The sequence below is a fragment of the Opisthocomus hoazin genome, chromosome 8 (assembly GCF_030867145.1).
Source record: "Opisthocomus hoazin isolate bOpiHoa1 chromosome 8, bOpiHoa1.hap1, whole genome shotgun sequence".
NCBI classification, from domain to species: Eukaryota; Metazoa; Chordata; class Aves; order Opisthocomiformes; family Opisthocomidae; genus Opisthocomus; species Opisthocomus hoazin.
The window spans coordinates 35824661-35852384 of NC_134421.1; the positions used below are offsets into that span (position 1 = coordinate 35824661).

Genomic DNA, 27724 nt, shown 5'->3' on the forward strand with positions numbered 1-27724 from the left:
ATTTCGGGCCGCTGGGCTCCGCGGGGCCACGCTCACAGCCCGGCTCCCTCGGGCCGCCCGCCCAGCGCGGCACCCTCGGCCGGGCAGCAGCCCCGCTCGGAGCCCTTCGCCTCCTCCCCGCTCCCTCCCGGGGCCCGGGCGGCTCCCGGACACGTGGAGGCCGAGGCCGGAGGGAAGGAGGGAGGCGGCCCGGCCCGGCCCGGCCCGGCTCGGCGGCAGCTGCCCGCGGGGCGCGGCGGCCCCTCAGCCCGGCGCACGGCACTCACTTGCGGGACGGCGCGGGTCTTGCCCGGCGGCCTCCTGAAGAAGGAGGTGCGGGCGGTGAAGAAGAACTCCTCGGACTCCTCCTCCTCCAGGCTGCTGTAGCCGCTGCTCATGCTGCTGGTCCAGGTCGCGGGCGGCGGCTCCGGCTGGTGGTGGTGCTGCTGCTGCTGGGGCCGGGCGGCGGAGAGCGCCGTCCCGGCCGCCGCATGGGGCCCCGCCGATCCGCGCCGCTCCCAGCGCCGCCGGGCCCGGGGCGCAGGAGGAGGAGCCGCTGCTGCGGCGGCTCCGCTCCCGCCCTCCCCTGCCCTCCTCCCCTCCCTTCCTGCCGCCCAAGTTCACGCGGGCAGCGCCGCTGCGAGCGCGCCGGCAGCAGGTGAGGGGCGGGGGCCGGCCGCTTGCCACCGGGCCCCGGAGCGCCGGCCTGGCGTGAGGGGGGGTCCCGCCGGCACGGGCAGCCCAGCAGCCGGGCGCCGGGGCCCGACCGCCGCGGGGAGGGAGGCGGGAGAGCAAAGCCCGGGCGGGGCTGGGGTTCCGGACCCCCTCCCGGCTGTGTTCCCGCACCTCAGCACCCCCCTCACCAATTACAGCCAGTCAGCCGGGGGAGGCCTCGCTCAGGAAGGAAGTTCCCAAACTTTTCCCTAATAATGACCCGATTTCGCTCTCCTGTGCGCCTGTAACAGGAAAGTTATTAAAAAATAACCCACGGTAAGCCTCTCCCGTGCGGTTCTTCCAGCAGTGCTTGAGTCCCGCAGCAGCGGCCGGGCTGGGACGGCTGGCCCCGGCCCCCCCCCCAGCCCCGCGGACCGACTGCTCCGCCGCGGAGTAGCGCAGCGCGCAGCCGGGCTGGCGAGGGCTCGGATGAGGTCGGATGCGCCTGCAGAGAGCCAGAACATCCGCAGCTGCCACCGGGAAGCGCACCGAGAAGCACAGGAGTTCTGAGAACGCGCAGGGCATAGATCGAACTGGCCATTAGTGGGGGAAATGACGGGACAACGCCTGAAGGCCAAGCCGCTCCGTAGTTACCTGCCTCAGAGCTTCTCGTCTGCCCTTAATTCATCTAGGGCTGGTCACCATCGCCGACAGGATACCGGGCTCAAGGCATGGCTTCCTCAGGCCGTGCAGCTGCCCTGGAGAGCAGATTCGCCTTTCCTGCAGGCCTGGCGTTCCCACATCCCCCCGTGCCACGGCAGCCATCCCGCAGTGGGAAGCGGCTCATGTCGGCCGCTGCAGACCCCGGGACGGAGGGCAGGCCGTACCTTCCAGCAGCAGCACAAACTTAGATCAAACACAGACATTCGGAGCTGCGTGTTTACCAAGCCGCGGCCTAGGCCAACACGCCAGTTCCCATGGTCTGGGACGCCATTAGCTGCTGTCTCCTTTCCCTCTTCCCCATCCCCACCTCGCTGGCCCCTCACAAACTCCTCATCTGCCATGTTCCTATCCCCCCAACCAAGTGGGGACTGGGTCTGTCTCTGCCAGTTAGGTGCCCTTCCCGCCGCACTGGTATCCTGTACGTATTGGTAAAGTCACCTCAACACCAGCAAAACAACTTGTACTGAAATCTAAAACCAGTTAATAGGTTTGGGCAGTGTTAAATCCTTACTTTCACATCAGCTCTGATTCTCCCAGATTTTTGTATGGAGTTTAGCATCTGGAAGATTAGAAGGCTGCGTAGCTTTTAAAAACAAGGAATTGAGTCTAACAGCATAAATGCAAATGTGTCAGATCTTGAGCCTACTTGTTGGCACTGTAAAGCCCCATGGCATTCAAGATAGCTTTAAGTTGAATGCCAGGTTACTTTAATGTGCCTAAAACATATTAAATTACTTGCTTTAGACAAATGAGCTTTGTGTTACCCGGCTCGCCAAGACCAGACCCATACCAAAAGAAGTCCCACCAGAGTTCGGCTGGGCTTGCCTCCGAACCTGTCCGAGACCCAGTGACCTCATTTACAAAGCGTTTGGATAAAACGCCCCTGACCGTGATCATGATTGAGGTGAAGGATTTTAAGCAACTTAGGTGTGCTACAAGACGGGATTTGTGTTTTCAGACTACAAAGGTGTTTTTAAATGTTATCCGCTGGCACATTCGATGGACTCCCCAGCAGCAAAAGGCACTGTGTGTGCAGCTTGTTTGCTTGGCTGCAGCCCCAAACCTGAGGGTGCGTGGGTGGACCATTGAGCTGGCAAGGAGGATTGCTAAGACAATAAGCTGCTGCAAGGGAGCTCCAGCCCATCTGTGCAAGACCACTTGCAAGTCCTGGGCTCGAGTTTTTACATTCTCTGGCAGCAAGGCATGGCATTCACCTTGTCTGTGAAGCATGATTTACATTGATAACAACAGAAGACTTACAGTATCGTTTTCTCCTGCTGCAACAAGCAACAACGGAGAAAATATGTTCAAGTTTTTCCTGATGTATCTCCCAATATGAGTTCATGCATCATCTGTAGCTCTGTTTTTAGGCCTACTATTTTTGGCAGTGATTTTTTCGTTTTATATTTAATTTTTAATTTGACAATTATATTTTACTATAATTTTTTTCAGGCATGACACTGAATCAAACAATTCACATGAAGGTACAAACAGATGCGATGCCTTTTAATTTTTACTTGCTTCGTGCTTGCAAATAACGCATCCAAATCCTATCAATTATTTTGGAAGGCTGATACTAAAAGATGAATTGGTACCGCTGTGGATTTCACTGTTCCCAGGCTATTCTCTGTTCCTATTTCTAAGGTCTCTGCCCCCAGACAGGTACTTCTGCACCTTCTCAAACTGACTTCTTGATCTTCCCTGCGTAAGAATCATCCAAGGCTCTTTGTTAGGTGCTGCAATGAACCCTCTACACTACCAGCCTTGCATTAGTTTTGGTCCACGCTGACAGGCCTCTTAAATAGTCAACCAAAAAAAAAAACACTCCATAATGAAAACAAAGACAGCCATGTCTCAAGATAAAGTTAGTAATAAGCCTTCTGAAGTGTACTTTTTCTTAAGCAGAATTATTGAAGCATTAGGTAAAAATAATGAAGGTAAAAGACAAGGAATGTGGCACAGGAGAGAGATTTAAAACACAGACAAGAATTGGGAGGCTCTTAATCAGTCCTTCCAAGAAATAATTCAATCCAGTGACAAATTAAGCTGGCAATCAGTTATCATAGGATCACACAGGCAACTGGCAAGAAGCGGGAGATGCTTTTTTTTTTTTAAATGAACAATTAAGTTTGAGTGGCAAGTAGTGCTACAAATGCACCTGTGAATAAAAGGAGAAGACACTTTTTTTTGTTTTTTATTAAAGCTAGATGACGCAGATAGAATTTCAGAATATTTTTAAACTATAGCCCGTTCAAGCCAATGAAGGCCAGTTAAAAGTGGTGACCCAAGCAACACAGCCAAAAATAGTAGTGGGCACTCTGTGTTCCAAAGCAAGACTCTCATGAATAAAATATTAATAAAAAGCAATCACGGGCAAAGTTAACCCATGTGACATATAGTTATTTGTTGTGTAGGGGGAAAAGCAATATTTAAAATCACTATTACACTGAAGAATAAAATTCAGCTTTAAACCACTTTGTGGTTTTGGAGAGCCAGTTTGGAGAAATGCATAGCTTCCAGAAAAGTGGAAATGAAAGCTGAACTTCCTAAATGGCAAAATAGGTGTGGGAAATTTTATGAATCTGGCAAGGATTAGGACTTTCAACTACCATAACTGAAATAACCCTTAGAACCAATACATTGAATTGCATAAAGTTGGACTGCTTCACAAGGTCCCACAGCTTCATTTGTTTATTTGTATTAGAATACGTTTTTTATTTGTAATACCTTAATTATTTGTGTTAGAATACCTTAATGAAGTGATCACAATACCACGGGAAATTATGGTTGAACAGGATTGCAAGGGGTAGTTCAGTAAGTTCATCCTCTGCTCTGAAGAAGAACCAAGGACTTTACACCACCCCTAACGCAGCTAACCTATTCTTGAAACACAGTACCACAGTGTAGCATCTACCCTAACGGTCACCCCTTCCAGAATTTAAGCTATTTATTGAGTTAGAAAGTTTTCCTTAACATCCCATTTTAAATCCTTGACCTTGGCCATTAGCTTCTTAGCAAAACAAAGAGAAGGAGAACAGTCCTTCACTGTTTTTTATTGCAAACTTTTGGGTATTTGAGGACTCTTCTTGTTGCCCCCATTCTTCTGCTTCCCAGACTAAACACAGGGACTACTGATAAAACATCCTATAGAGTTTACATTAAGCCCATCAGCAACTGCATGATGTTTACATGTTTCTAAAACATCCCCTCAGCCCTCTGACATAGAAACTGGGAGGACTCATTACAACGGGAAAGCTACTAAACATTCACTCGGCCAGTAACGCTGCTTTGAGCCCCGCGACCAAGATGCTCACTTCTCCACACAAGCTGTGGTCTTTTCTCCAGATTTTTGCCAGACTACATCAAAAGGCACTGGCTCAAAGGAGCAGGAAAGCTAAAAGCAAGATAGGGCATGGGCTTGGAGCGTCCTGTAGCATTTAACACTACGTTTCTATTAAAATAAAAACAGCAATGCAGAGATCTCAAGAGAAGAGTCTACAGATTATTCCTTTCCTATCTGCTTGGGCTTCAGTCCCTGCTGGGTGAAACCCTGCAAGGGTGCTCCCACGCTCGAGCAGACAGGACCTGCGGTAGGCGGGCAGCAGCCTCCAGCCGGGTGGGAGCAGCGAAGGGGAAAGGACATGGGCTGTAGGAGGGAAAGGGTCCATGCAGGGACTAAGCTTCCTTACCTCCCTCTAAACCTGCATTATCTTCCCCTGGTTTCACCGGTGTTTTGCAGGGACAGTTTCATTAACGACCTTAGCAGTATTTATAATTGCTATGAATTTGCAAGGTGCCCCCAGCCCCTGGCTGCTTCAGGAACCCTTCTGGTCACTTCTGGAGTGCTGTGGTTTCCCCTCTCCCTCACATATGCTGGCTTCACATGTCTCTGCAAGCACCAGCTCTGATCCTGTAAAGGCATGTACATAGCTTTATCGATGATTAGTCCCTATGGGACATACTAAATGTTAAGATACGCTTAGGACTGAAATCCAGAAGGGCTCCTACCTAAGAGCACGTTGGATTTGGCTTCTTTTTAACATATTTACAGGGAAATATAATTATTCCATGACGTTCATTATGTAAATTATGGCTGTACAGCAAAGACTACCCAAAAACAAGTTGCAGAGGCAGAAAGAGTTTGCAACAGACTATCCCTTTAAAATCAGAATAAATAATGCAGCAAGCATGTGGGTTTAGTTTTTTCGACATTCCAGCTGAAAACAGTGGTAATTTCAAATGATCAAAGCAAAGCAATAAAGTTGAGACACAACCAACACAGGACATCCACTCAGGCCTGTAGTTTCCTTACACCAGTAAACTTTCTGTTTACTCATTTCTCCCACTTGTCTTGAATTAATAGCTCAGGTCTGTTTAGTACCACTGGCAGCAATGACAATTGCCCTTTGATTCATACTCAGCGACTTGCTAATTCAAACGAGGTCATTCCAGCCACGCAGGCACATGGGTGCAGACTGAAAACAAACAGGAGCCAGCTAAACAGCCTCTCTCCATCTCCTGGCGAAGAAATGCCATGGCGACGTGTACTTGCTATGGCGGATACAACCTTAGACAACATTGTCAGGAATCCTTTTCCGGCTCCTAAAATTCTCAATTCGGCCCAACCCTTAAGCCCCCTTGGTGCAACTCTTTTGTCCAGAATCCTCAAAACAAAAGGGATACCTGGAAACTAAAAGTAATCTACGTAATCACTTTCTTACTCACATGTTCACGCACTTGCAGTCACACACCAGATCTGTGGTCTTCATCTACCCTACTTGGACTGGTCAGAAGACAACAGAACTCAGAGCAAGTTCACCTACCCCATCCCATCTAGAGGTTGTGCTCTGAGCAGTCAGACCTACGTTATTTTGAAGGGGGACAGAAAGGGGATGGAACAAGGAGATTGCGCCTGTCTTGTTTTTACGATGCTGCATACCTGTGGCCACCTATCCACATGTACAGTCTTACTGAAATTAATAGAGCTACTCGTAGTTTCAAACATGCACATAGTTTGGAGGATTGTGGGCTTTATTTTGGTTACTACCTAAAGCTATAAAGATAAAACTGTACCTTCCTAATAGTTTTGGAGTTACCATCATCCTCGGGTTAGAGTTTGACAGTTTCCCAGAATATTCAAGAAATACCTTTTTTTTATCTCAGAAAGATCTGAGTGTTGTCTATCCAGCTTAGCAAGATGACTCAAGGCTGTCCAGTGTAAGACCACAAGCACAACTTTTGCCAAGGGAGTTCTGCAGTTTGAGGACACTTCCATGGAGTCTGGCCTCACCATGTGCCGCGAGCACCAACCTTCCCGCATCCTGCCCTGCCCCAAAACCCACCGGGACCAGCTGAAAGACTCCCACTGCCTTTGAAAGGATTTTGATAAAGCTCATAAAGCAGTCCTCTGCTGTACTTGTGTGCATTATACTTGCAGGTTATTTGCATCCCAGTTAGGCAGAAGTGCTCTCCAAAACAGACATATTTGCTAGCAATTTTCCTTTCTTCCTCTCCTGTTGACTATAAACTGCATTATTGAACACATGCTTTCTTGTCACAGGTATAAAAATGTAGATTTTATAATAAAAACAATTAATAAATATTTCTTATGTCTCTCATACGTTTCATCGGAGGGTTTCAGAGTGCTGTGCAAATGTGCCGAAGTGAGTCTTGTCCTGCCCCTCACTCTCGTTTCAAAGGCTGGATTTCATGGCACAAACAGATCAGTAGATGTGCCAGCAGTAGTAAGAGTTCAAAGCTGAGACCCATGTTACACCTGGCAGTCTGTTCCCTGCAGCAATGGCCTTTTTAGTGTATGCCAGCCCTAACAACATCAGATCACAAGTCTGTCAGCACCCAGATGTAACCCAGAAGCCCCAACTCAATAAAAAGGTGAAGAATTCGTCCTTACCCGCACAGTCCCGTGGTTGTGAATAGTCAGACATAAGTATAAGCTAAGGTTGGCGTAAGCGAAGCTCAAAGGCCTGGGAGCTCTGTCATCTAATTCTCTGCAAGCACCCATGCCTTGCCAGGGTAAGCAGTAGAGCTACTATACGAGAAAATATAATCTTAAGGAAATATTCTATAATAAAGTGTACAGAAAACAGACATTCTTCTACTTTTAATTCTGTTCCTAATTGCTAACAGTACGTAAAAATACTAGAGGCAGTAAAATTAACTAGGACCTTCTGTTTTAAGTATAGAAACCACAACTGTGGAAGCTCGGCATGCTTTGTGGATACCACGAAAATGTGAGCCCTAATGTGCTGTAGCTGCAATCTGATTCCCAGCATCTGCCCTCAAACTGATGAACTGGTGGGGGAAGGGGCCTTCTGGTCAGGGAATCACGTCCACATTGTCATTTCCTAGACAAAGAACAAGATATTGTCCTGTCATACTGTGTACCAGATGGCATTTTGCTCTGTTTAGTAAGTCTGATGGTGACAGAGAATAGAAAAACCCTAGAAACTGTCCCTGCAAGTTTAGGACTTTCTAGTAAATCATCTTGACAACAGCCCATGAAGGAAAGCATCCCAGAAAGACAGCAGTGTCTGACAGGACAACAGAACCAACAACTTGTTGCTGAAATGCTTGTCTAATCCATCCAGCCCGCCCTTAGCTGGAAAAATCTGGGAAAATTACCCTTGAAGTGCTGTGCCCTACTCCTGCCGAGCCAGCCCTGCCAGCTGAAATGCCGGGGGTTGCAGCAGGGCATCCCTGCTCGCCCACTCGTGCCTCCCACTTGCTCCCCAGCTTGCAGCCTAGCAGGCAACGGAGGAGCTGCCAGCTGCTAATGCAAGGTAATTACTTCCCTCATGCACACACACACACTTCTGCAGTGCTGCACAAGATTAACATTTTTCACATTTTCAGTAGGATGTGACCACCGTTGAAAACTTTGCCCTGAATCAGGCTGTCTTTGAGCTAAATCTCACTAACTCCTCTCAGATTTGGTCCATGCCCCATGTGCTGGCCCAAGAGCTTCCCAATTCCCACCCTTGCTGTTGCGCTCTCTTCCTCCCCTGCTGCGAGAGCACCGGTGCAGGGGGGTAAAAAAAGGTAGGGAGAGACTTTAAAGAAGAGACAGGAATGCAGGGAGTGGAAAAAAATAGAAGTGAGAAACAGGCAAACAGGCAAAGTAAAAAAAACAAAGAGAAAAGGCAGTATTTTGAAATAAGAATCAGATTTTTCTCTCCAGAATTCCTGATAATCCCAAGACAAATGACCAGGGAGATTTCTGGGTGGAAAAATAGCACATGTCTAGGAAAGCTGAGATGTATGTTTCTAATTTTGAAGGAAGATTTAGAGAAAAAACACACTGAAAAGCTGGAAAGGAAAATGATGGCAAACGTACTCTATGTGAAAGGGCAGCTACAGAAAGCGTATGAATCAGGGCTGAGAAGATACTGGAGAATTAGGAAAAAAAACAAAAAATGGAAAATACAGTGATTTTTTTTTCTTTCAAAGATGGAATGATGTACACACAGCATCTCAAATCCTCAATTTAGGAAATTTAAAGTCAGCCACCCGGCTTCACATATAGAGGGAAGAGGAAGGGAGGGAGTGGACGTCTGACATCAACGAGAAGTCCTGCAGAGCTGCAGACCCCACGGGGCTGTAGCCTTGTCAGAGGCGTCCTGCTTCCGTACGGCTCTTGCTCTCCTCTGCCTACATTTTATCAATCAGATGTAGCAACAGCACTTTGGGGAAAAAAAAAGGGATGACCAGAGGGAAGAAAAGCAACCTCTGTGCTTAGATGCAGCAGGAACACCATCCCACCCCGAGGGAAAGAAGCTGTTTATGCCTCTGCCTGCTGCCACGTCTGGTCCTGCGATGGGTGAGGAGGTCAAAGCCTGAGCCCTGGGCTGATGCAGGGAAGTTGGCATTACTTATTTTTATTTCTTTCATTAACGAAAACCCCCTGATGTTATAAAAAAAAATAAAACACAAAGGGGATATATTTGGGTCTCAAAGGCATGTATTTGTAAGCTGGGAAATGCCTCTTTCATGAGTGACTGCCTCGAGCTTAACACATCGCCCCAGCCCTGCGTGCAGGGCATGACCAAGACCCTCATCACCTCTCTAGCCTGAAGCACAGGTCAGACACAGGTCAGTACTCAGGTCACAAAGGAAACTGTAAATCTGGCATTTGGTATACTTTTGCCTATTTGTTAGAGGTAGCCTTTTATGATCACCTATGATGTATAGGACTTGAACCTACACTGCAAAATAATTCAGCTTCCCAGCTAGGTCCCAGGGTCTAGTGCTGTGATATAGTCTTATTTGACACATTATTTCTTTTTGTGGGCCCTCTTTTACAGCAAATCAATGCATTTCCTTCAAAACAAACCCCACAGGTGTTTCTAGGGGTAGCCAGCATCAGAAATCACACCATCCTGGCAGCGTGGACCCCTCAGCCTTCTTCAGCTCTTCATCATCCTCTTACACTGTCCCAGCCAGCATCACCTCCTCAGCCTCACCTCACGGTTTTCCAGGCAATTTGAACCGACAAAGCACACACGCCGCATCTTGAGTGCACGGGTGCGGGGGCATAGGACACAGCCTGCTCCGAGAAACATGGACCTGAGCCCCTCCGCACTGGCTGGCCTGAGGCCAGGGCTCGCTCCCGGGGACGGACGCCTTTGGCCGCAGAGAGAAACAGCCACGGCTGGTTCAGATGCTGTGCTACATCTACGCATTATTTTTCATTCCTAACTTGAAAAGCAGAATATTTAATTTAATTTAATTTTACAGTTGTTACTTATGCTTACATTGTTTATAATGTTAAGCTTGTTTTATAAAAACAAGTTTCTAACACTTGTTTCTAACCTTGTTTTCTAAAATCAGAAAAAAAGCACCCTATTCTTACAAAATAAAATTCGTTTCTGATTTTACTAAGCTTGGACGATTACTATAGCTGTGTTTTGAAAATGGAAGATTCAAGATTTTAATACTGTTATCATCTGGATGGAGAGAAATCGTGGAAGAACGTGTAAAAGAGGTTTTACACTGCTGAGCTTTTAACATGAAATTTTGCCAATTGCGGAAGAGCAAATCATAAAGAGATCCTACAAAAGCAACGTCTCTGGTATTTTCCCACCACAGCAATATCCAAACTCTGCTGCCATGGCCGTAGATTGATTTTGTAAGGCTTCAAAGAGGTGTTAAACTCTGAGCTTCTGGAAACCCAGCTAGCTGTAAAGTAAGCAAGATTTTTATAAAATCGCAAGTAATTGTTATCCAATCCTTTTTCCTCGGACACAGCCACGGACTCACTGCACAGAAGCACTACTGACACTCCGCTCTTTGAGGAGGCAGGCAGGTGGTTCAAGTTGGACGGGGGCATCACACAAGAGCGGGCCTTATGTCAGCACTGCATCTCCTGCACGACCTGCGCTTTACGGAAACTGGGTTAAAAATCACAGAAAATGGTACGTCCGAAGGAGAAGCTGGGGGAAGGGAAGCAGAGGAGGCGAAGCAGATGTGTCCAACTCCGTCTGCTTCACAGGCTGTGACTCCAGCATTCGGCACCAAGCATATGCTATATTTTCTACTTGAAAGCCGACTGCCACTTCAAACGGAAATGGTTTTGTATGTGCCGCACCATAAAATTACACAGACACAGAGGTCTGCACTAACTAGCTGTTTACCTCTATGTTCTACCACAGCACATAAGTTATAATCGGAGGAAGGAAACTCCTAGGAGATCTGAAGGCTTTAATTGTTTCAGCCTGCAGATGGTTTGCATTACAGCAAATCGACACAGCTCAAGGTCAATTCATAGTTCAGCAATAGCTGCATCAGCAAGTGAATTTAGTTTGTTTACACCTCTTCTGGGGAAGGTTTAACTGCTTTGTTACTTATTTTATAGATATTTCTAGGCTTAAGAAATGCCACAACAGGTGAAACTGGGAGAGCGTAGGTTGCCACAGCCATTTCCTTCGTGTCTGGTACTAAGCAATTTTTAGAGCTGCTAAATATAGCTGTTTTCCTACAACATTTGAACACTTTGTTTCAACATGTTCTCTTTTCTGTCACTGACATAAAAATGCTCTCTACAGACTCGTGAAGAGATCTCCCACAGCTGTGATTTTCCTTGCTGTGTTGAGATTTGCCATGCAACTGCTGCACCTAGAGACTGAGGTCTGACAGAAGTAGTTACTCTCGCCTTTAGCCATCAATCTGAGCTGCCACTCTCCCAGAGGTTCCCAGTCCTTCCACACAGGCAGCTCAGCTGTTCATGGAGCAGCTGCTGAACTGCCTCGATTTAGGGCTTAGACGGTTAGGATAAACTGGAACCAATTTTGACTTTGTTGTTGCTTCTTTTTTTTTTTTAATTTTAATAGCACCAGGCTGAAACCTGCCACAGCACAGCAGCTGCTTCATCAGCTGAGCCATCCCTCCAGGCAAAACGGAGCTCCCCAAGAGGAAAACAGGCTGGGCACCAGGGCAGGGGGGACTGCTGTAACAACACCAAGGTAAAGATGTCATGGTCAGAGGTTGAAAACTCCATGCAGGGGAAGAACACAAAGTACTCTGGGACACAAAGCACCAGCCCGCGTGAGCCACAAGCACTTTCTACTGCCACACACCATTGGGATCCCAGATCTGTCTGGGTAGCTGCCATTACAAAGGCATCCCACCAACGCCAACCATTAGAAAACTGCATCCGGCAAAACCAGTACATTATTTCTGCTTTCAGAGGGATGGTCTTTGTTCCTCAAACCTTGTCTTTGAGTTTTGCTGATCAGTGCTTATTCCCGTCAGTCATACACTGTCTCCATCCTCTGCCCTCTACCTCTTGCTCCGCAGGGGCAGTGCCAGACCCCCCACATAAATGTGGGGCAGCACAGTGTCTTCCCGCCTGCACTCGCTGTCTGGAGTGGCAGACCTGGAGAGAAACCACAGCAATGCATGGCCAAACAGATTATGCTCATGTGACTCAACAGATGTACAGATGTGTCCATATGTCCATATGTGCAGGTAATTTAACACTGTGGGTGCTCCTCCCCTCCCCTGACATGCAATCAAATTAGCAGAGTCACAGGATAATTGAAAGACGGGTTGTACCTCGAGGACAGAAAGCAGTTAGTGAGCTTGCAGACCTCAAAACATGTCAGAAATGTCCCTGAATGTAATATCACAGCAGAACAGTGATAAAGAGCTCACACTCTTTGCTATGTGCATTAGGGCATCTACCTTCATTTTGTTTGGGTCTGAAGGTCTTTTTAAAAACTGTTTCAAAGACCTGGCTTTAAATAAACTTAGGAAAACTCCGCCAAACTTTTTAGAAGAGGCTTGTGGCAGGGCTGTGAGGATTTGCAACAGAGAGGCATAACAACGCTGTGAGCCATACCTAAGAATTTCACATACACGTCCTGGAAGCAATCTCCCGCCACAACTTCCCCCCACGCTGCGCTCAGCGGTCCTCAATGCGGCCTTAACATCTGCTCCGGCATCTGCTCTTTCGGGAGGATCTGCCTCTGCGTGCTCTGCTGCTTTCGAAGGCCTGCCTGCTGTTGCTCAGGCTGGCTGGCAGTGCTCACCACCGCTCTGCGGTCGGCAGATACCCTTACAGGGAAACGCAACGATTCACCCCCCTCCTCACTGGGACTCTGCTAGGCACATCCACCACTGTAAATCCATAACCCAGCTTTACTGGGTTCATTTAAAATAACTTTGGGAAGAAAAAGGCAGCCTGAGCTTTAGGTCTAATACTTTGCATAGATAATAAGCTCAGGTGCATTTACAGGACAGGGTGTAAAATTCATCTAGCTCCTAACTTGGACAAGAGGCTGCAGGCATCTGGGCCAGAAGGTGTGTGGCTGCCAGAATGAAGCAGGCAGCTGGAAGCGGAGCAAACTGCCTGCATCAGCCCTGCCAAGAGATTCTGCAGGTCAGCTATTGAAATGATTTGCACATCAGCATATTTCAAATTTCAAACGCAGCCTTTTCCAAAAGACACAGCAAGAGCATTCGTAAAGCAGGGGCTGTTCTCAGAGGAAAGCGATTTCCTAAAGAATCCATTTCCTTACTAAAACACCAGAAAGGTGGAAGGTTTGCTAAAACTGGCACCGAGGGCATATCTGTGACATGGAGATAATTACTGGAAGTAACGGGTGAAACTGCCAAATCTGACTACAGCAGAATTGCCAGAAATTTTTGCCTTCTTACTTGCAGCCAAAAACCACAGGTGACCTAAAAGAAACCAAAGCGTGGGGAAGAGTGTGGAACGACCAGGAAAGACTGCTCTTACGCACAGTGCTTTAGCACAGTCTAGAGGACTTGTCTATGAAATGCTGCCAACTGCTGGACCATGACCAACTCATTTTAAAATCTGGTAGCTTGGGGTGGGTGGGATGGAGGCACGAACACTCCCCTTGCATCAGAGGCCCCGTGTCTGCTAACCTCTGTTTCTGGTTCGGGACGCAGGGCAGTTCGCGTCCCCAGCTCTGGGACACGCTGTGCTGACTCCGCAGCAGGCAACCTCAGTCCAAAGAAGAGTCAAAATTGCAAGTTGAGGACACTTTAAAGGAAAAAGAAGATGGTTAATAGATGTTTGCAAACTGTTAGCAAAACTGGATCTGTTGCAGCAAAGCTTGCTCTCACTGACTCTGCTGGACCCCACATCTCCTTTTTCACTGTCTAACCCAATGCAGTGATTCTCAAGCCCAAGAGTGGGGCTGCCCTGGGATGTCCAGGCTGCGTGATGGGAGACAGAGGGAGACAAGAAGCAAAAATCCAGATGGCTCGTGTCAGCCCCCTCCTTGTCCCTTTTCTGTTTCTCTCTTCCTCTTTCTCTACCAGTGAAAGTCTCTCCTCTCTCCAGTCCCACCACGGATGATATAGATGAGAGACAAGCTACCCCTACGCGGGGCAGAAGGACCTGGCAGCAAGGGGGTGAAGCCCAGCGGCCTGGGGGAGTGCCCGCCAATGCGGGGGAAGCTGTGGGAGCTGTGCAGCCCAGCACAGCTTGGGAGGTTGCTGCTGGGAGCCAGAGCACAGGATCTCAGAAAGATGGTTCAGCCAAAGGAGAGGACCCCTGATCTACCCCCGAAGAGTAATGCTAAGGACACTTCTCAGACGGACAGCAGCTGCCTAATTAAAACTGGAAATATTGATTCTACATATTTCTAAAACACTTATTTCTTGTATTCATTCAATCCAGTAAGTTGTTCCTGTCTCTAGCTGTATCTGTTAATTGAGAGGAAAAAATACAATTAACTCAGTAAAATCATATTTCACAAATGCAGCTGTCAGAGATACTAATCCTTCCACTCTCATACTGAATTACTGCTGAACTTACCCTATCTGTAATCCTCAATTTTAAGAATTCACCCTTGCTTTCCTTCCCCAGATTATGGATTCTTTAACAAATTCAGGAACATTCATAGAAGTTACAGGCAAACCCTAAAGAAGAAACAATCATGTTCTCAGAATTATACTCAGTGCCACAGAGTGCATTTATTCAGCTATAAAACTTTGCAACAAAGAGTTCATCCTCCGTGTGACTACAAGCAGCAGATAAGCAAGGAACATTATTCACAGTGTCACCATTTCCAAAAACTTCTTCCACTTTTGCCTCCCCAGACTGAGACATATTTGAGGTAGAATGAAGTAGCAGGTTTGCATACGGTGGGCACCTCCCTCCCTCTTAGAAGAAGGAAGAAAAGAAAGCCGGAGGCGAGAGACTAAAAATTAAATCTGTACATCTGAAAACCAAGGCCAAATTGACTTGCTGAAGGCCATATCTAATCAGTCATTAGCAGAGCAAGGACTGCAAATCTGGCTTCCTCAGTCCCAGTTTCACGCTCTAATTCCTACCTCCAACAAATTGCTTTATAATAATCATAAGACCTTACTGATTAGTCATGTACGCAGATAAGGAAATCTCTCTTCAAGGTTACTGTAAAGGAAAGTATCAGCCAGGATGGAAAAAGGAAGGTCGAAGGGAGAGGATAGTGCAAATGGAAAACTCAGAGCGGAGTGAGTACTGAGAACAATGTTCCTCTAAACTCAAGTTTAAGGGTATTGGGAAATACAAAAGTAGTGGTCAGCCTTCCTATACACAGGTCTTCCTTCCTTCCCCAGGGAATAATGTTGCAGAATTGTCTGACAAGGTCGTTGAGATAAAAAAGCTTAGTGAAATAAAGACAACATAATTTCATCCTGAAGTCAGCTAGGTGAGGTCAGCCCCAGGCGGGATGCACGGTGCTGACCTCATCCTGCTGCCCCATGGTAACTATCACCACGGCTTTGTTCTCGCTTAGAATTCTAAACCAAATTAATCAGTGATTGTATTTATCTTGCTGTAAACACTCTCTCAGAGAAGAGAAAGCCTTAGAAGGTGACTGACCATGGCTTCATACACACTTGAAAGCACTGGCAGAGAAAGAGATGGAGAAGCATGAGATATGATTTAGGCAAAGCAAATAATTGTATCCAGTTATCCAGCTGACTGCAGAACATCAGTAGGTAAAATACTTGAAATGGGCACCTGCAGCTCTCCATTGGTTCACAGGACCAGCTGCAATGTATGCGTCTGAAGACCTGCTGGGGTCTCATTATGAAAGTTTTCTCCTTGAAGGTAAAGGGAAGATGACTTTTCCCATTTTCTCTAGGGTTTATCCACATAGGGGAGGCATGCAAAGACCTATTGGGTTTATCTTCCTGGGGCACCGTCCAGCATCCAAGCAGCATGGCTCCCTGATCATCTGGGCTATGAGCTGATCCAAAACTCATCCTTAGGAGAGGCCTCTTGATTAAGAACTGAGTCATAGAAAAGAGAAGTGGCTGGAGGATTCAGGATGCTGTATATATTTTATAGGAAAAACAACACACCACTCTACCTTGCAGCCTCCTCTCTTTCTGACCAGGATCCTGGCTTTGCAGGTGGTCCAGACCTGAACTGAGGGGAAATGAAATGGAAGCGGCTGCACTCCCCAGTCGGTATGCACACAGAGGAAGCAGTCATGTAGGCTCCTCTGTGTCAGTCCAACTGAAACATGCCTGCAGATTACATGCAAAATGATTGCTGAGACAATATACAGAAGATATGCTTAATAAAAGCGGTTCCAGTGAAAAACTACTTTACTTGCTAAGTATGCCACATCTCTCAAATATATTTTCTTCCTTTTTTATTCCATGTAATATGTGAATTTCTTTTCTCAGCAAGCCAAAACAGATGTAGGTACAAACTAAACAAGAGTCATTAGAAATCTAAAGGTCACAGCTGAAAGAGGATCAAGATGCAAAACTACCTGTGGAAAAAAATCGTATCTGGAATATCACAACCATAACTTGAATGAAGTGATGAAGGGACTTATCTCATTTTTGAAAGGGTTGTTATATCACTTGTGAAATAAACATTCATGGAAACAAAAAAAATTAATAACTGATCACCAGCATATTGTTTGTAGAACAAACCAGGTCTAAAAAGCTTGTAGGAGTCTACATTTTGTAGGTCTGTCTCTGTGTTCAGAAGAAACAACACAACAGCCTTTTGTATCCGGGCACTTTCTTTTGCTTGGCAGTAAAGGATCAGAAGGTCACAGGAACCAGAGGTGCAAGGTCCCCACTGAGACCTATGCTGCAGGAATGGAGGCTTACAATAGCTTAAAAGAAAAGGAGACGGAAACACGACAAAGTAACTATTGCTCAAGATCTCCCACAAGGCTGTGCGAACCCAGTACATTTCGATCCTGGAAAACCAGCCACTTCTTTATGCTTTGGGTAGGAACAGGAGGACTACTCCCCAGAAGTGTAGCTAGTATGACTTCATTGCCATTGCTTTTAAGTGCCCGCAACTGGTGACAGTTTCCTCTTTCCCAGTAAGTGTATTGAAGCATTAACACTTACTCCATCACTGAATTTTTACGCACTTATACACACTATTTGCAGAGTAAATGGGGAATATGTAAGTTCTTATCCACACTTCCCATTAAGCAGACCAACATGAGACAACACATACAGGAATGGAGCTTCACTGTAGAACGAGATCCCTGGGAGAAAAGGAACTGCCACACAGCAGCACATGGAGCCGGCGAGAAACTGGGTTCACGCAAACAGGCGGGCTCCTCTGCATCGAGGAAGAGTCCCCAGTTAAAGGAAGCCGTCAATCAGTAGGGAAGAATGCTACCTCCTGTCGTTTGATTCCGACTCTCCAGGAAAAAAGGCTTTACAATCCTGTAAGATAAACAGGACTGCATCAGAACAACACAGGGCTCTGTTCTCTACCTGTTTTCCTAACAGCTGTCTATGGGGCTGCTGGTTGGCAAGCTACTTGGATCAAAGACTGGGAACAAATATTTTCATATCTTCACCCAGCAATGTTATCATTAAAAATAATCAGAAACCACTCCCCACCTTCCTTCCCCACCAGGGAAGGTTTTGCATCATGCCCTTCCTGCAGTGAGTCAAAAGGCAGCAGCAGTCTCTTCTCTGTACGTTTCCAACAGCTGCTAATGCCATAAGCCAAAAAAAGAAGCCTGATACTGTAAAAGAAAGAAAAAAAAAGAAGAGACATAGTGCGAAGCTCCAAGCATATTTTAGGCAATCTGGATGAGAAAATGGAATGCAAGTTTCACAATAGTTCTGACTTTTTCTTCTAATCAGCTCTCACTGTCATTTTGCTATTTGCTTAGGGTAGGTCTATGTGGGGTGAATTAAGCAGCCTGCAGTCATGTTGCCAGCCCAGCTACCTTCCTGAACATTCAAATACAAAATAAAATCAGCCTCGTGAATCAGCACACTAGCAAGTGCATGATATTAAATATTTCTTTGGACCCTCATGCTGCTTGGAAACCAGTCACCTCTGTGGATTAATAGATTAGGACAGACCTGACGCAGCTGCTGGTAACTCCATTTAGGTCGAGGTGTTTTATGGATATAAAGTAAATAATCAGGCAGCCTGTGGAGGGAGGAATGAAAGCCACTGTCACCCTGTTTACCAGCCTATCTCTAACAGAAAGGTGAAGTTTTGTTGTCCATCTGTCATCTACGGCACAGGGACTTTTGAGAAAAGTCAGTGCTAGGATTGCACCGGGACAGACCCACAGGGGCCGGCGTTCACTCCCCACTTACCAGTTTCCCCTCCAGTGCTCATTTTCTTTGCATGTTTTCAGGATTGAGTAAGGCACTCAAGACGCTATCATAGTTAGTGATTTATCACCCTGCAACTGGGCACCTTCCATGTACAACCTTTATCGACAACGTGTAACAGCAAAATACTCCTCTTCAAGCACGCATGTTTTGATGCAGGCAGCCAACACACATGCCCCATCAAAATCAATTGCCCCAGTGATCGTTGTCCTAATCTGCACGTTGAAATTCTACCCGAAAGATAAGAAAGAAACTGTGCCCTGATCTCTTCACTGCAAACTATCACCAGCACAGTCCTCAGCATCCTGGCTTGCTGCCAGCCCCCCGGCTTGCTCCGGCAGAGCCTGGCTGCCCCTCGCATCAGCGTGCAGCTATATCATGCCATATAACCTACACAATACATGAAACTTTACGTTTTAGAGGACCCATTTTCCCTTTTTTTCCAACAAGATTAGGCAATGCTATTTGAATATCAGGTGACCACCCGGTACGCACAGGACGTGCAAGCCTATGGTATTTGTATTAAATTTGTAATGCGATCATCTGTGCTCTGCTGCGCCTGCTGAGATACTGGGTAGAAATTAATAACTTTGAATTAGGAAGAAAAACTGCCACAATAAAAAAATGCAGTTGGTATTTTACATCCTACACCCAGCACAACACTGACAGCAGGAACTGGAAAGGATTGTGGAAAAATGTGTGTGGTAAGAATAGTCTGTATTAGAAATAAATGGTGGAAGAACATCTTATAACGACAGCTGACAAAAAGGCATTACTAGGGAAACACATACCATTTTCTAGAGAGACTATACAAATGTCTTGAATATGAGAACATGTAACTGCAAAAATCAAAAGTGCATTTTAAATGTTCCCCCCGTCTAATAACAGTTTTTTCCTGTAATCTGAAGCCTTGCCTGCTTCTGCTGCGTAACTAGAAAATCAGAGCTGTTTGGCTGGAGTGATCTGGTTGCTAAACAACCTATAATTGATCTCTGGGTTTCAGCAATGTGTTCTTCAAACAGTGACCTTGCTACCTTTCTGTCTGATAGGCTAGGCCTGTATAGTATCCAAGTACTTTAGATGCAAAAAAAACTCCCACCAACAAAAAAACTTACAAAAACTAGTTTAAAGATAGCTTTACTGATCAAAATGTGTGATTTTTAAATAATGCTTAAAACCCATAGTGATGCAACAATATGACTCTGATTGCTCCCATGGGCTGAAAATTCCCACCAGGTGCCAACAACCTGCAGTCCACTCTGTTAAAAATATTAATTCTAGTATTATGTTATTGGGTGGTACGATGAAACAGGCCCACTCCCCACATGCCTCACCCAGTCTTCACTGATTGGGCTTTAAGATCCACTTTTCATTTAAAAAAAGCCCTCCTTGTTTAAATGTGTCTTTTGGATTTGTCCAGTGTGCAATATTCAACTACTGCCTCAGTCACCATTGGACCAAGCGTTTATTCTGTCTGCTCTAGCAAACACAACAGACTATTCCATGACTCCTACTCCAGAGAATACTAAAGAAGTCCAAACATCTGATATCATAAATTAGGGTTCTTAAAATGTTGCAATGAATTTATAGTTTAAAGATCTTAAGTCAGTACTGCGCAAAGCTCACGTTAGTAATACCCCTGTGAAGGAAGGCTGCAGATGGTAGTGGCCCAAGAACTGTTGTGGATACCCTGAAATTAAATTTTGAAAGCTTAGGACTAATTTCTAGTTTATATAATCTATCAAGGCTTTTATTTGTGCCAAATGGATTTCCCTAAAAGTAGCCTGAGTAATATTCACAATTAGAACCGAAATCAGCTCCACGTTTAGTTTAAAATTTTTCCCAGTCACTGGCAAAAATGAAGCTATGCTTCGCCTGCCAAAACAAACGTTCTTTAGTTTTCCTCTCTTCCTTTCAACTGCGACCAAGCATAATCAGGTTTAGCAGAGATCTGAAGCACACAAGCCATAAAAAAAACATGCTCATTGTACAGAGTACACACCATGACCAAGAGTTGGTATGGGAGAGCAGGCAATAGCTCAACAGTAGCTTTCATCATTAATCAAGAGCTGTACACACCTCCATCGCAATATTCTGCTTTGTTTGTCCATTTTTTCCCAAAGGGGAAATTTTTGAAAAGAAATGTCAAACTACCTCACTTCTGAGAGGGAAGAACTGAAACTACTTTCAGGTCCAGCTACATTCAGACAGTAACCTCAGTGCCCATCCAGGTCCAGAAGTTTCTATATTTGCACTGTGAGATCCTCTCAGTCTTCTCCACAGCAGATTCATGCACGTTGAAGTAAGCTGTGGGGTGTTACTATCCAAGCCATTTGGGACAGCCTGTATCCTTCTCTGTACTTTATCAAGTGCCTCAGGTCTTGTACAAAACTCGTCTCTGACCACCCTCTGTCTTTGGGAAAATTTGAGTGCAATGAGACCTCTTTGGGAAGGCATGTTAGCTTGAAGGAGAAAATAAATTGTATCTGTGGCTCATACATAAATAAATTCTACATTTTGATCCATCTGGGTGACAAAAAAACAGGAAAGAAAGAAAGTCCACATAACGGCTTCGATACTTAGATTTTGAGAAGCCCTTGGCAGTGTCAGTCAGAAGGTGATGCTCCTGTAATGGGCAATGCGGTAGCACAGGAGAGGACTGCTGGAAAAGGGCTGTATTCACCCCCCTCTGCTCATTCCTGGAGGAAACTGGCAGCTCCTTCCACAGCTCTTTCTGAGTGCTCTGTTGCAAGATCCCAGAGGACCTAGATCCATCATTTCCTCTTTAATCTCTATAGGAAGCCTTTTCAGGAGGGAAACATTTAAGGCCACACAGTTAGCAAGCCACCCCCCGCCCTTTCACCTGAGCCATATATTTCTGCCATTGGGTACTTGCAGTACGTTTGAAATGGTGAGTTTCATCTACCAGTATTTAACCCTGCAGCCTTAGTGATCTCTCAGAATAGCTACATAATAGAATTTCCTAGACCTTGTAACAATGAAATATATACGTGTGTATACATACGCACACACACAGCAGCTCAAAGTTCAGGCCTTTTGAGCTCCAACGACTTGTTAACAAAAAGTCAAGCAGTGTGTCCATATTCCAGATTCTGAGACTATCTGACCACTTGTGGTGCACCAAAGTGCTCCAGTCACTGGCAGAACTGCACAGGATGGAAATCCCTTGGAAATCTGTTGACTCCTTTTGTAAAATGAGCAGTTAAGTGGCTGTAAGAAATTCCTCTTCCCCATAAGGGAAATCCTAAACCCAGATTCTCAAACTGTGGTTCAACAAGAAGTTTGTTCAGGGTTATTTGGAGTTTAAGGTGTTCCAGCCCCACCACGACACCCAGCCCGTTGTGCTGACAGCACTATTCACAAGCTGTGTTGCAAACTAAATTGCTGATTGGGCTTTGCAAGAGCAAACGTTAGCGGCCACAACGTTTCCCTGACCTGTATTAAAACAGCATTGTCCAAAAGCCTCAGTACCGGCACCGCTGGGAGTGGAAGGGCAGGGGGAACATGGAGCAGTGCACGGGCACGAACGAGCATCCAGAATCGGGAGCTCGCAGGACGAGGTGCGGTTTACATCACCCGGGTCAAGTAGGGGATACATTCACATTACCTGACCAGTCTAAAATGGTCTTAGGCTGTAGAGAGCTGGGTCTCAAAGCGTATGTCTACCATCATACTCAGAGCAATCACCTCCCTGTGTGGAGGGCATTACGCAAGGATAAAGGTGCCATGTCCCTTTACAAGAAAAGATCTAAGCTCTACTAGCATAAGAACGCCAATATAACAACTTCAAACTAGTGATTTGCCCACATAAAATTATTTTGTTTTTAAAACAAAATCACACTTCAAAACAAAATGGTTATCCCAATAGGAAGAAAATGCACAAAGCACAGGACTAAGGCTGGTTAACAAGTCATTCCTCTCCATAAATATTACAAAGCCCGAGTAGTTCTCCGAAATCCCTTCATATTTTAAGTCGATGCTCACTATATTGGTGAGACATCCCCAAAATACATGTGTGCTCTTTGCAGCTATGCATTTTACTAGCATAGCTCATGCAAAATTAACTGGGTTTGCACACCATGTGATTTTCAAAGTCACGATGCAGATAAAGCAAACACAGGCGTCGCTGGAGCACTTATCGGTTTGCTTCTCGCTGGGGCCTGCTCTGTGCCAGCTATCTGACGCCTACGTCAGCAAACACTGTGGTGCAGCTCGAGCAGCTCTGTAAAGCAAAGCAAGCGGTGCTGAGAACCCCAAACCTTCAACATAAACACTTCACAGGTTTTACTGAAGACAATCTGTTTTGCTCCTGTGGACTGAACGCCCATGGGCGGTCAGAGCACATGAGGTAGGCTCCTGGAGCGCCTCTTCTCAGAGGCTTCGGGCAGCAGCCTAATTTTCATCTGAAAGGGAACTGAGTGTATGCACTCTAAGACTGCTTGCTGATACCAACGAAAACAAGGGAAGTGAGGACAACTGGAAGATTTGCTTCGGAAGCACACTCCTGCGTCTAACTTAATCCCTGCAGACGAGGCACCATCCACAGAATAAGAATGCACAAATAATTTTGTAGAGGAAATAGATTCAGCCTTTTTCCCATACTCTGAGTCCTTCATTATCTTCTACTAAACATCTACTCAATTGTATATGTGAGATGGAGGTTCAAACTTTAAACATAAATGAAAAATCACCTTAAGGCTGAGACTAAGTCCAGAAAATTATAGCATAGAAGGGAAAAGTAATTTTGAAAAGGCAGCTGAGCTGTCTTTCATTAAATAATAACTTGTAAACGCCAACTCTTGTAACTATGTTTCCATTCACAGATCTTAAAATTATTTTTAAAAATTCCAGCTCCTTTGTACCTCCGGGAAGTCTAGAAAGGCAAAGCGGTAGGAGCAGGTCAGTAGCAGAGCAGGGAGGGAGCGGATACCAACCTTGCAGCCTCCGTCAGTAGCTGTGCTAGCGCTGCGAATGCAGGGCAGCCGTGCACAGAGAAAATGACTTCACCCAGCAGGAAACATCCCAGGCAGCGACTGCTGCTTCAAAACCGATGGATGATGAATGCTGAAAATAGCATTTGAATCCTCACTCACTTGTTTCAGTTGTCAGACACATACTGCCCCAGACGCTAGTGAGGAAAAGGGAGATTTGCAAAAGCCGTCATCTACAGCAACCAGCCAAACTATGACTTCTTCCAAGAGGAAGGAATCAGCAGCAAAAACCCAGTACTTCTTCAATGCAATCTTGCTGCATAGAAACAAACGCACACGAAATTCAGCCTCCCTGAGTACTGTAAGGCTCAAACAGCACAAACAGTTTCCTTGCTCAGTATTCATAGCCACTTTACCCCAGACACCACTACCTCTTTCTTAGATCTCTCCTGGCCAAGCTGTACATGCCTTTTTGAGTATAAATGGCTTTTAATGGTCTTCTCGTTCTGCCCCTGCCGTATTTTCTTGCTGACAGTCACCCACACTTCAAAAATCTGCGTTGCCATGTCCTTCCTCCTCCCCACCCCTGCTACTCCTCCTTTCAGCATCTGGAATCTCCCTCTCTGTTCTTCCCAACAGCGAGTCATGAGGAGCTCGCAAGAGACACTGTGACCTCAGTCACAGTCTGGGTGGCTGGAGCAAGTATCTCTCCTACCAAATAAATGCTGCACTTGCAGAGAAAACTCAGTGGTGGCGTGGAGCACATGCAGCAAGCTCAGCAAGGGCACCGAGAAATTTTGGTGCCCTCTCAGAAGTTTCTACTGGTTAGGTGTAAACGTTCAACATTTACATCTGATTAAGTCTGGGTGGACTTTTGTGGAGGACAAAAGGTAAATGTATTTGAAAATGCAAAGAGGCATGAGCTAATTAGCACAGCACAACCTTTATCACAGCACTAAAGGTCTACAGGGCTCATTATCACTGCATGAACCTCCTTCTCAGAGGACCCCTGCTCCGTCTGCAGAAGAGCGCTGCTTTGATGTGTTCCCTGAACAAAAAGAAAGGCCCTGCTGTTGAGGGTTAAATGCAAGGAGTGAGGCTCTGTGGTGGTTTAAGGAAGGAAATGAGGAGGCACACTGTGACCCATTGAAGCTGCTGGGGAATCCAGGCAAGGAAATTTGAAATTACCCTAAGAGGGATTCGATGAGAACTGGGGGATTAGCACCAAACCCAGACAAAACTAGTAGGATCTTTAATGGCCACAAATAGCCAAGTCCTTAGTTCTAATTGCCACCTCGCGACACTACACCCAGCAGCACAAGACACCTGGGTCATCAAGCTCAGTTTGTGAGGTTCTTCACCGTACGGCCGAGCCTATCCGAAGAGCAGCTCCATCCTCATGTTCTCATCCCCTGCCATACATGCCTGCTCTAACCCCACAGTGACCCAAACCAACCGGGAAAATACCTTTTTTGGGATTACTTCTCAGCCAGCTTAGCTGAAAACTAATTGGAGCAGGAGCGACGCAGCGGGCAGCAGCCAGGTGTAGCTCAACCCAAACATACTGCAAAATCACCGCGCTGGGTGGGAAATCCAGCTTTGCTGGCCGTGCCTAAGCGAGACATTGTTCCTGAGCAGCCGGGTGAGGCAGGCAGACCACACTTCATTACAGAGCTGACAAGAGAAAGCAGTAATTACACGAACACGAGATCTATTACCTGATCGCTGTTGTAAGATGGATCTAAGGTGTCATGTGGAGCGAGGCAGGCCATTAATTTTCCATTCCGCCGGCAGCCCAGGTGCACCAGATCGTGGCAGTGAGCATGGCAGGTGTACTTGCAATCTGAAACACGCATGCAGACACACACACACACACACAAAAAAAGAAATAGAAGTGTTCAGCAATGAAGTCGCTGCAGGCAGAACTAGGCACGAGACACATCTTCGCTTGCTGCGTGACCTCAGAGAAACTACAGCGTCTCGACTGCATCTCCCCGTCCGTACATAAAGATAATAATAGTTACATATTATTGGAGATGTAAATGCACTGGATCGAAGGTGACAGTGCAGCACACCTCAGTGTCACGCTGACACGGCTGCAACGACGCAGTCTGCTAGTTAGGTCTGGGCTGCCTCAGGGCGATGGCTTTGCAAAAAGTCTGTGCCACACACTATGTATCAGCCGCTGCAATGTAAGCTCGAAAGGGGTCGTTCTCAGAAGAGACACAACATGTATGATTTCCCGATAAAAATTTGTATGCAAGTATAATCACTGTTACATGGTTTTACATGTTTTAAGCTTAGGTTCTCTTAAGAATATGCACATAGATATTGAAAACAGAATGAGAAGCTTATCTGAAGCTGTAATTAACCTGCTAAATCACAAAGTTGCCTTCAGGAACAAATCAGAAATTTCACTTGCTGGCTAGAAAAATCAACTAAGATGGCTATTAGAAACACAAATTCATGCTAACAGAGGCAGATGGCCCTATCTCTAGTAAGAAATCACATGATTCATATGGCCTCTAACCTCAAAGAGAGAATCACTTTAACAGTATTTGCAAAAACAACCTGTATTTGCTCCAGAGCCTTGTTGCATTTGCTGGTTTTATATGTAAGTTGGGCAGATTTCATGGTGCCACCTTTGCCTAGCACTGAATGTCACTTTCTATTTTCAGGTTTTAAAGTGTTTATAATTTTGCTAAAGAGCAACCACTTGTACTTCAAGTTTCCATACTGGGGAACATCATGCTGTTTTGTTTTAGAACATTTCGGCTAAAACAATTCAGCCATTTCCAAGAATGACTTTTGCAGGAAATGCTTTCATTTTCCCTAACCAAACTCCACTTAATTTTTTTTTTTTTTTTGGTACAAAGCTTTATGCTTCCCTGGTTTATAGCAAAAGCTGAATTCTGGATGGGGTTGTGCTTTTGTTCCCTTATCGGCCTCCCAAAAATCTCAGTTTCCCTTATGTTTGATTAGATTCTCATCACAGTACCTGAAGAATATACTCTTCAAGGTTCCCATTTTCGATCCATACTCATCAGCAGTGTTACGGGCAAGGCAGCAGGGTGTTCCCTGCAACGCTGCTCCTCTTGGCTAGGGACTTCGTCTTTAACATAAGATCCCTGCATCAGCAGATCATCCAAAAGTAAAAATTTTAATGTGGATCGGGTGTAAACATGAAATCACATTTCTGTGCCTGATACAAAATTTATGCCGTACTTGCATTAAGGCAAGATTCAATATATTTTATTTGGCACAAAGTCTGCCATTACAAAGTCAACCAGTCAAAACTTTTCTAATACCAGTGACCCAGCAGAGTGAGCCCATACTGGATCAGCACTCTGGATCAGATAACTATGATGTTTCAGATCTTAAACCAGACTGACTATATCATTACAGTATGTCTCAAGCCGCCCTCCTCTTGAGACATCAGCAAATAGCCTCCAGCTAGTTATGCGGCAAGAAGGATCTTGTTGCAGTATAAATTAAAACACTGAAAAAAGGCTCTAACCCTCTAAAACCACCACTGTATTTAATGCAGCATTTGGAAAGCACGAAGCATAGGCAGAAGACTACAGGGGTAAAAAAGGACACTTAGTGCAGCTCTGTGGTGCCCAGGAAAACCGATAGCTGCCCCTGCACCCCAGCATGATGCTGGCAAGTCGTGCCAGACTTTCCCCAGTTGCTGTCCAGTTCCTCCCGGTGCTACGTTTGAGCTACTTCATCCAATTTGCAGGAAGGATGGAGCATTCACAACTGCAACCGACGTCAGGGAGAACTGTGCTTTTAACCCAAAGGAGGTTTTTCCAGGGCTCTGTTTTATGCTTATGCAGCTGGGTTTATTTTTGAGACGACTCACACACCTCACGGAGGAGTTCAGGAAGAGAAAGGGCACTTGAGTTTGTGGAGCCCTTGAGAAAAGAGAATAGCTTTGTATTTGGGAAGGGACCCATAAGACACAGCTGAGAAGCCTCACCCCATACCCGACAGGATTATATAAAATTTAGAGCTGTTGTTCATTGGGTAAAGGAGTGGGGCAGCTCCACGGGAAAACCAGGACTGAAGAACTTAATTAAAAATGACATTGTAATGCATGCGCAAAAGAAGGTCAAATGAAAGTAATACTTCAATTTCCTATTTTTCTTAATTTCCAAGTTCTTTACTGTGCAAGTTGAGTTATCTTCTTCTTGAGAAAAAATGCTTAGGAGATTGCACTGTGTGTCTGTCTACCTTTCTGTCCTTTCCCTGAAATTCCGAGAGAGATGAACAATTTCAAGCACAAACAGTCTAAAAGCTAATTAAGTTCATAT

The 27724-nt window shown here is 45.8% G+C and overlaps 1 protein-coding gene across 2 annotated transcripts in view; it reads right to left on the reverse strand.

Annotated features, from left to right (window-relative positions):
* Positions 1–27724, reverse strand: part of RASSF3 (Ras association domain family member 3) — a 97515-nt gene that overhangs the window by 51109 nt on the left and 18682 nt on the right. Inside the window, exon 2 of one of the 2 annotated variants that reach the window (XM_075429335.1) lies at positions 25127–25251. In XM_075429335.1, the coding sequence (XP_075285450.1) occupies positions 25127–25251 (125 nt within the window). Of the gene's footprint in view, positions 1–266; positions 477–25126; positions 25252–27724 lie in introns of those variants that run through there. The other variant, XM_075429336.1, reaches the window with a different exon arrangement.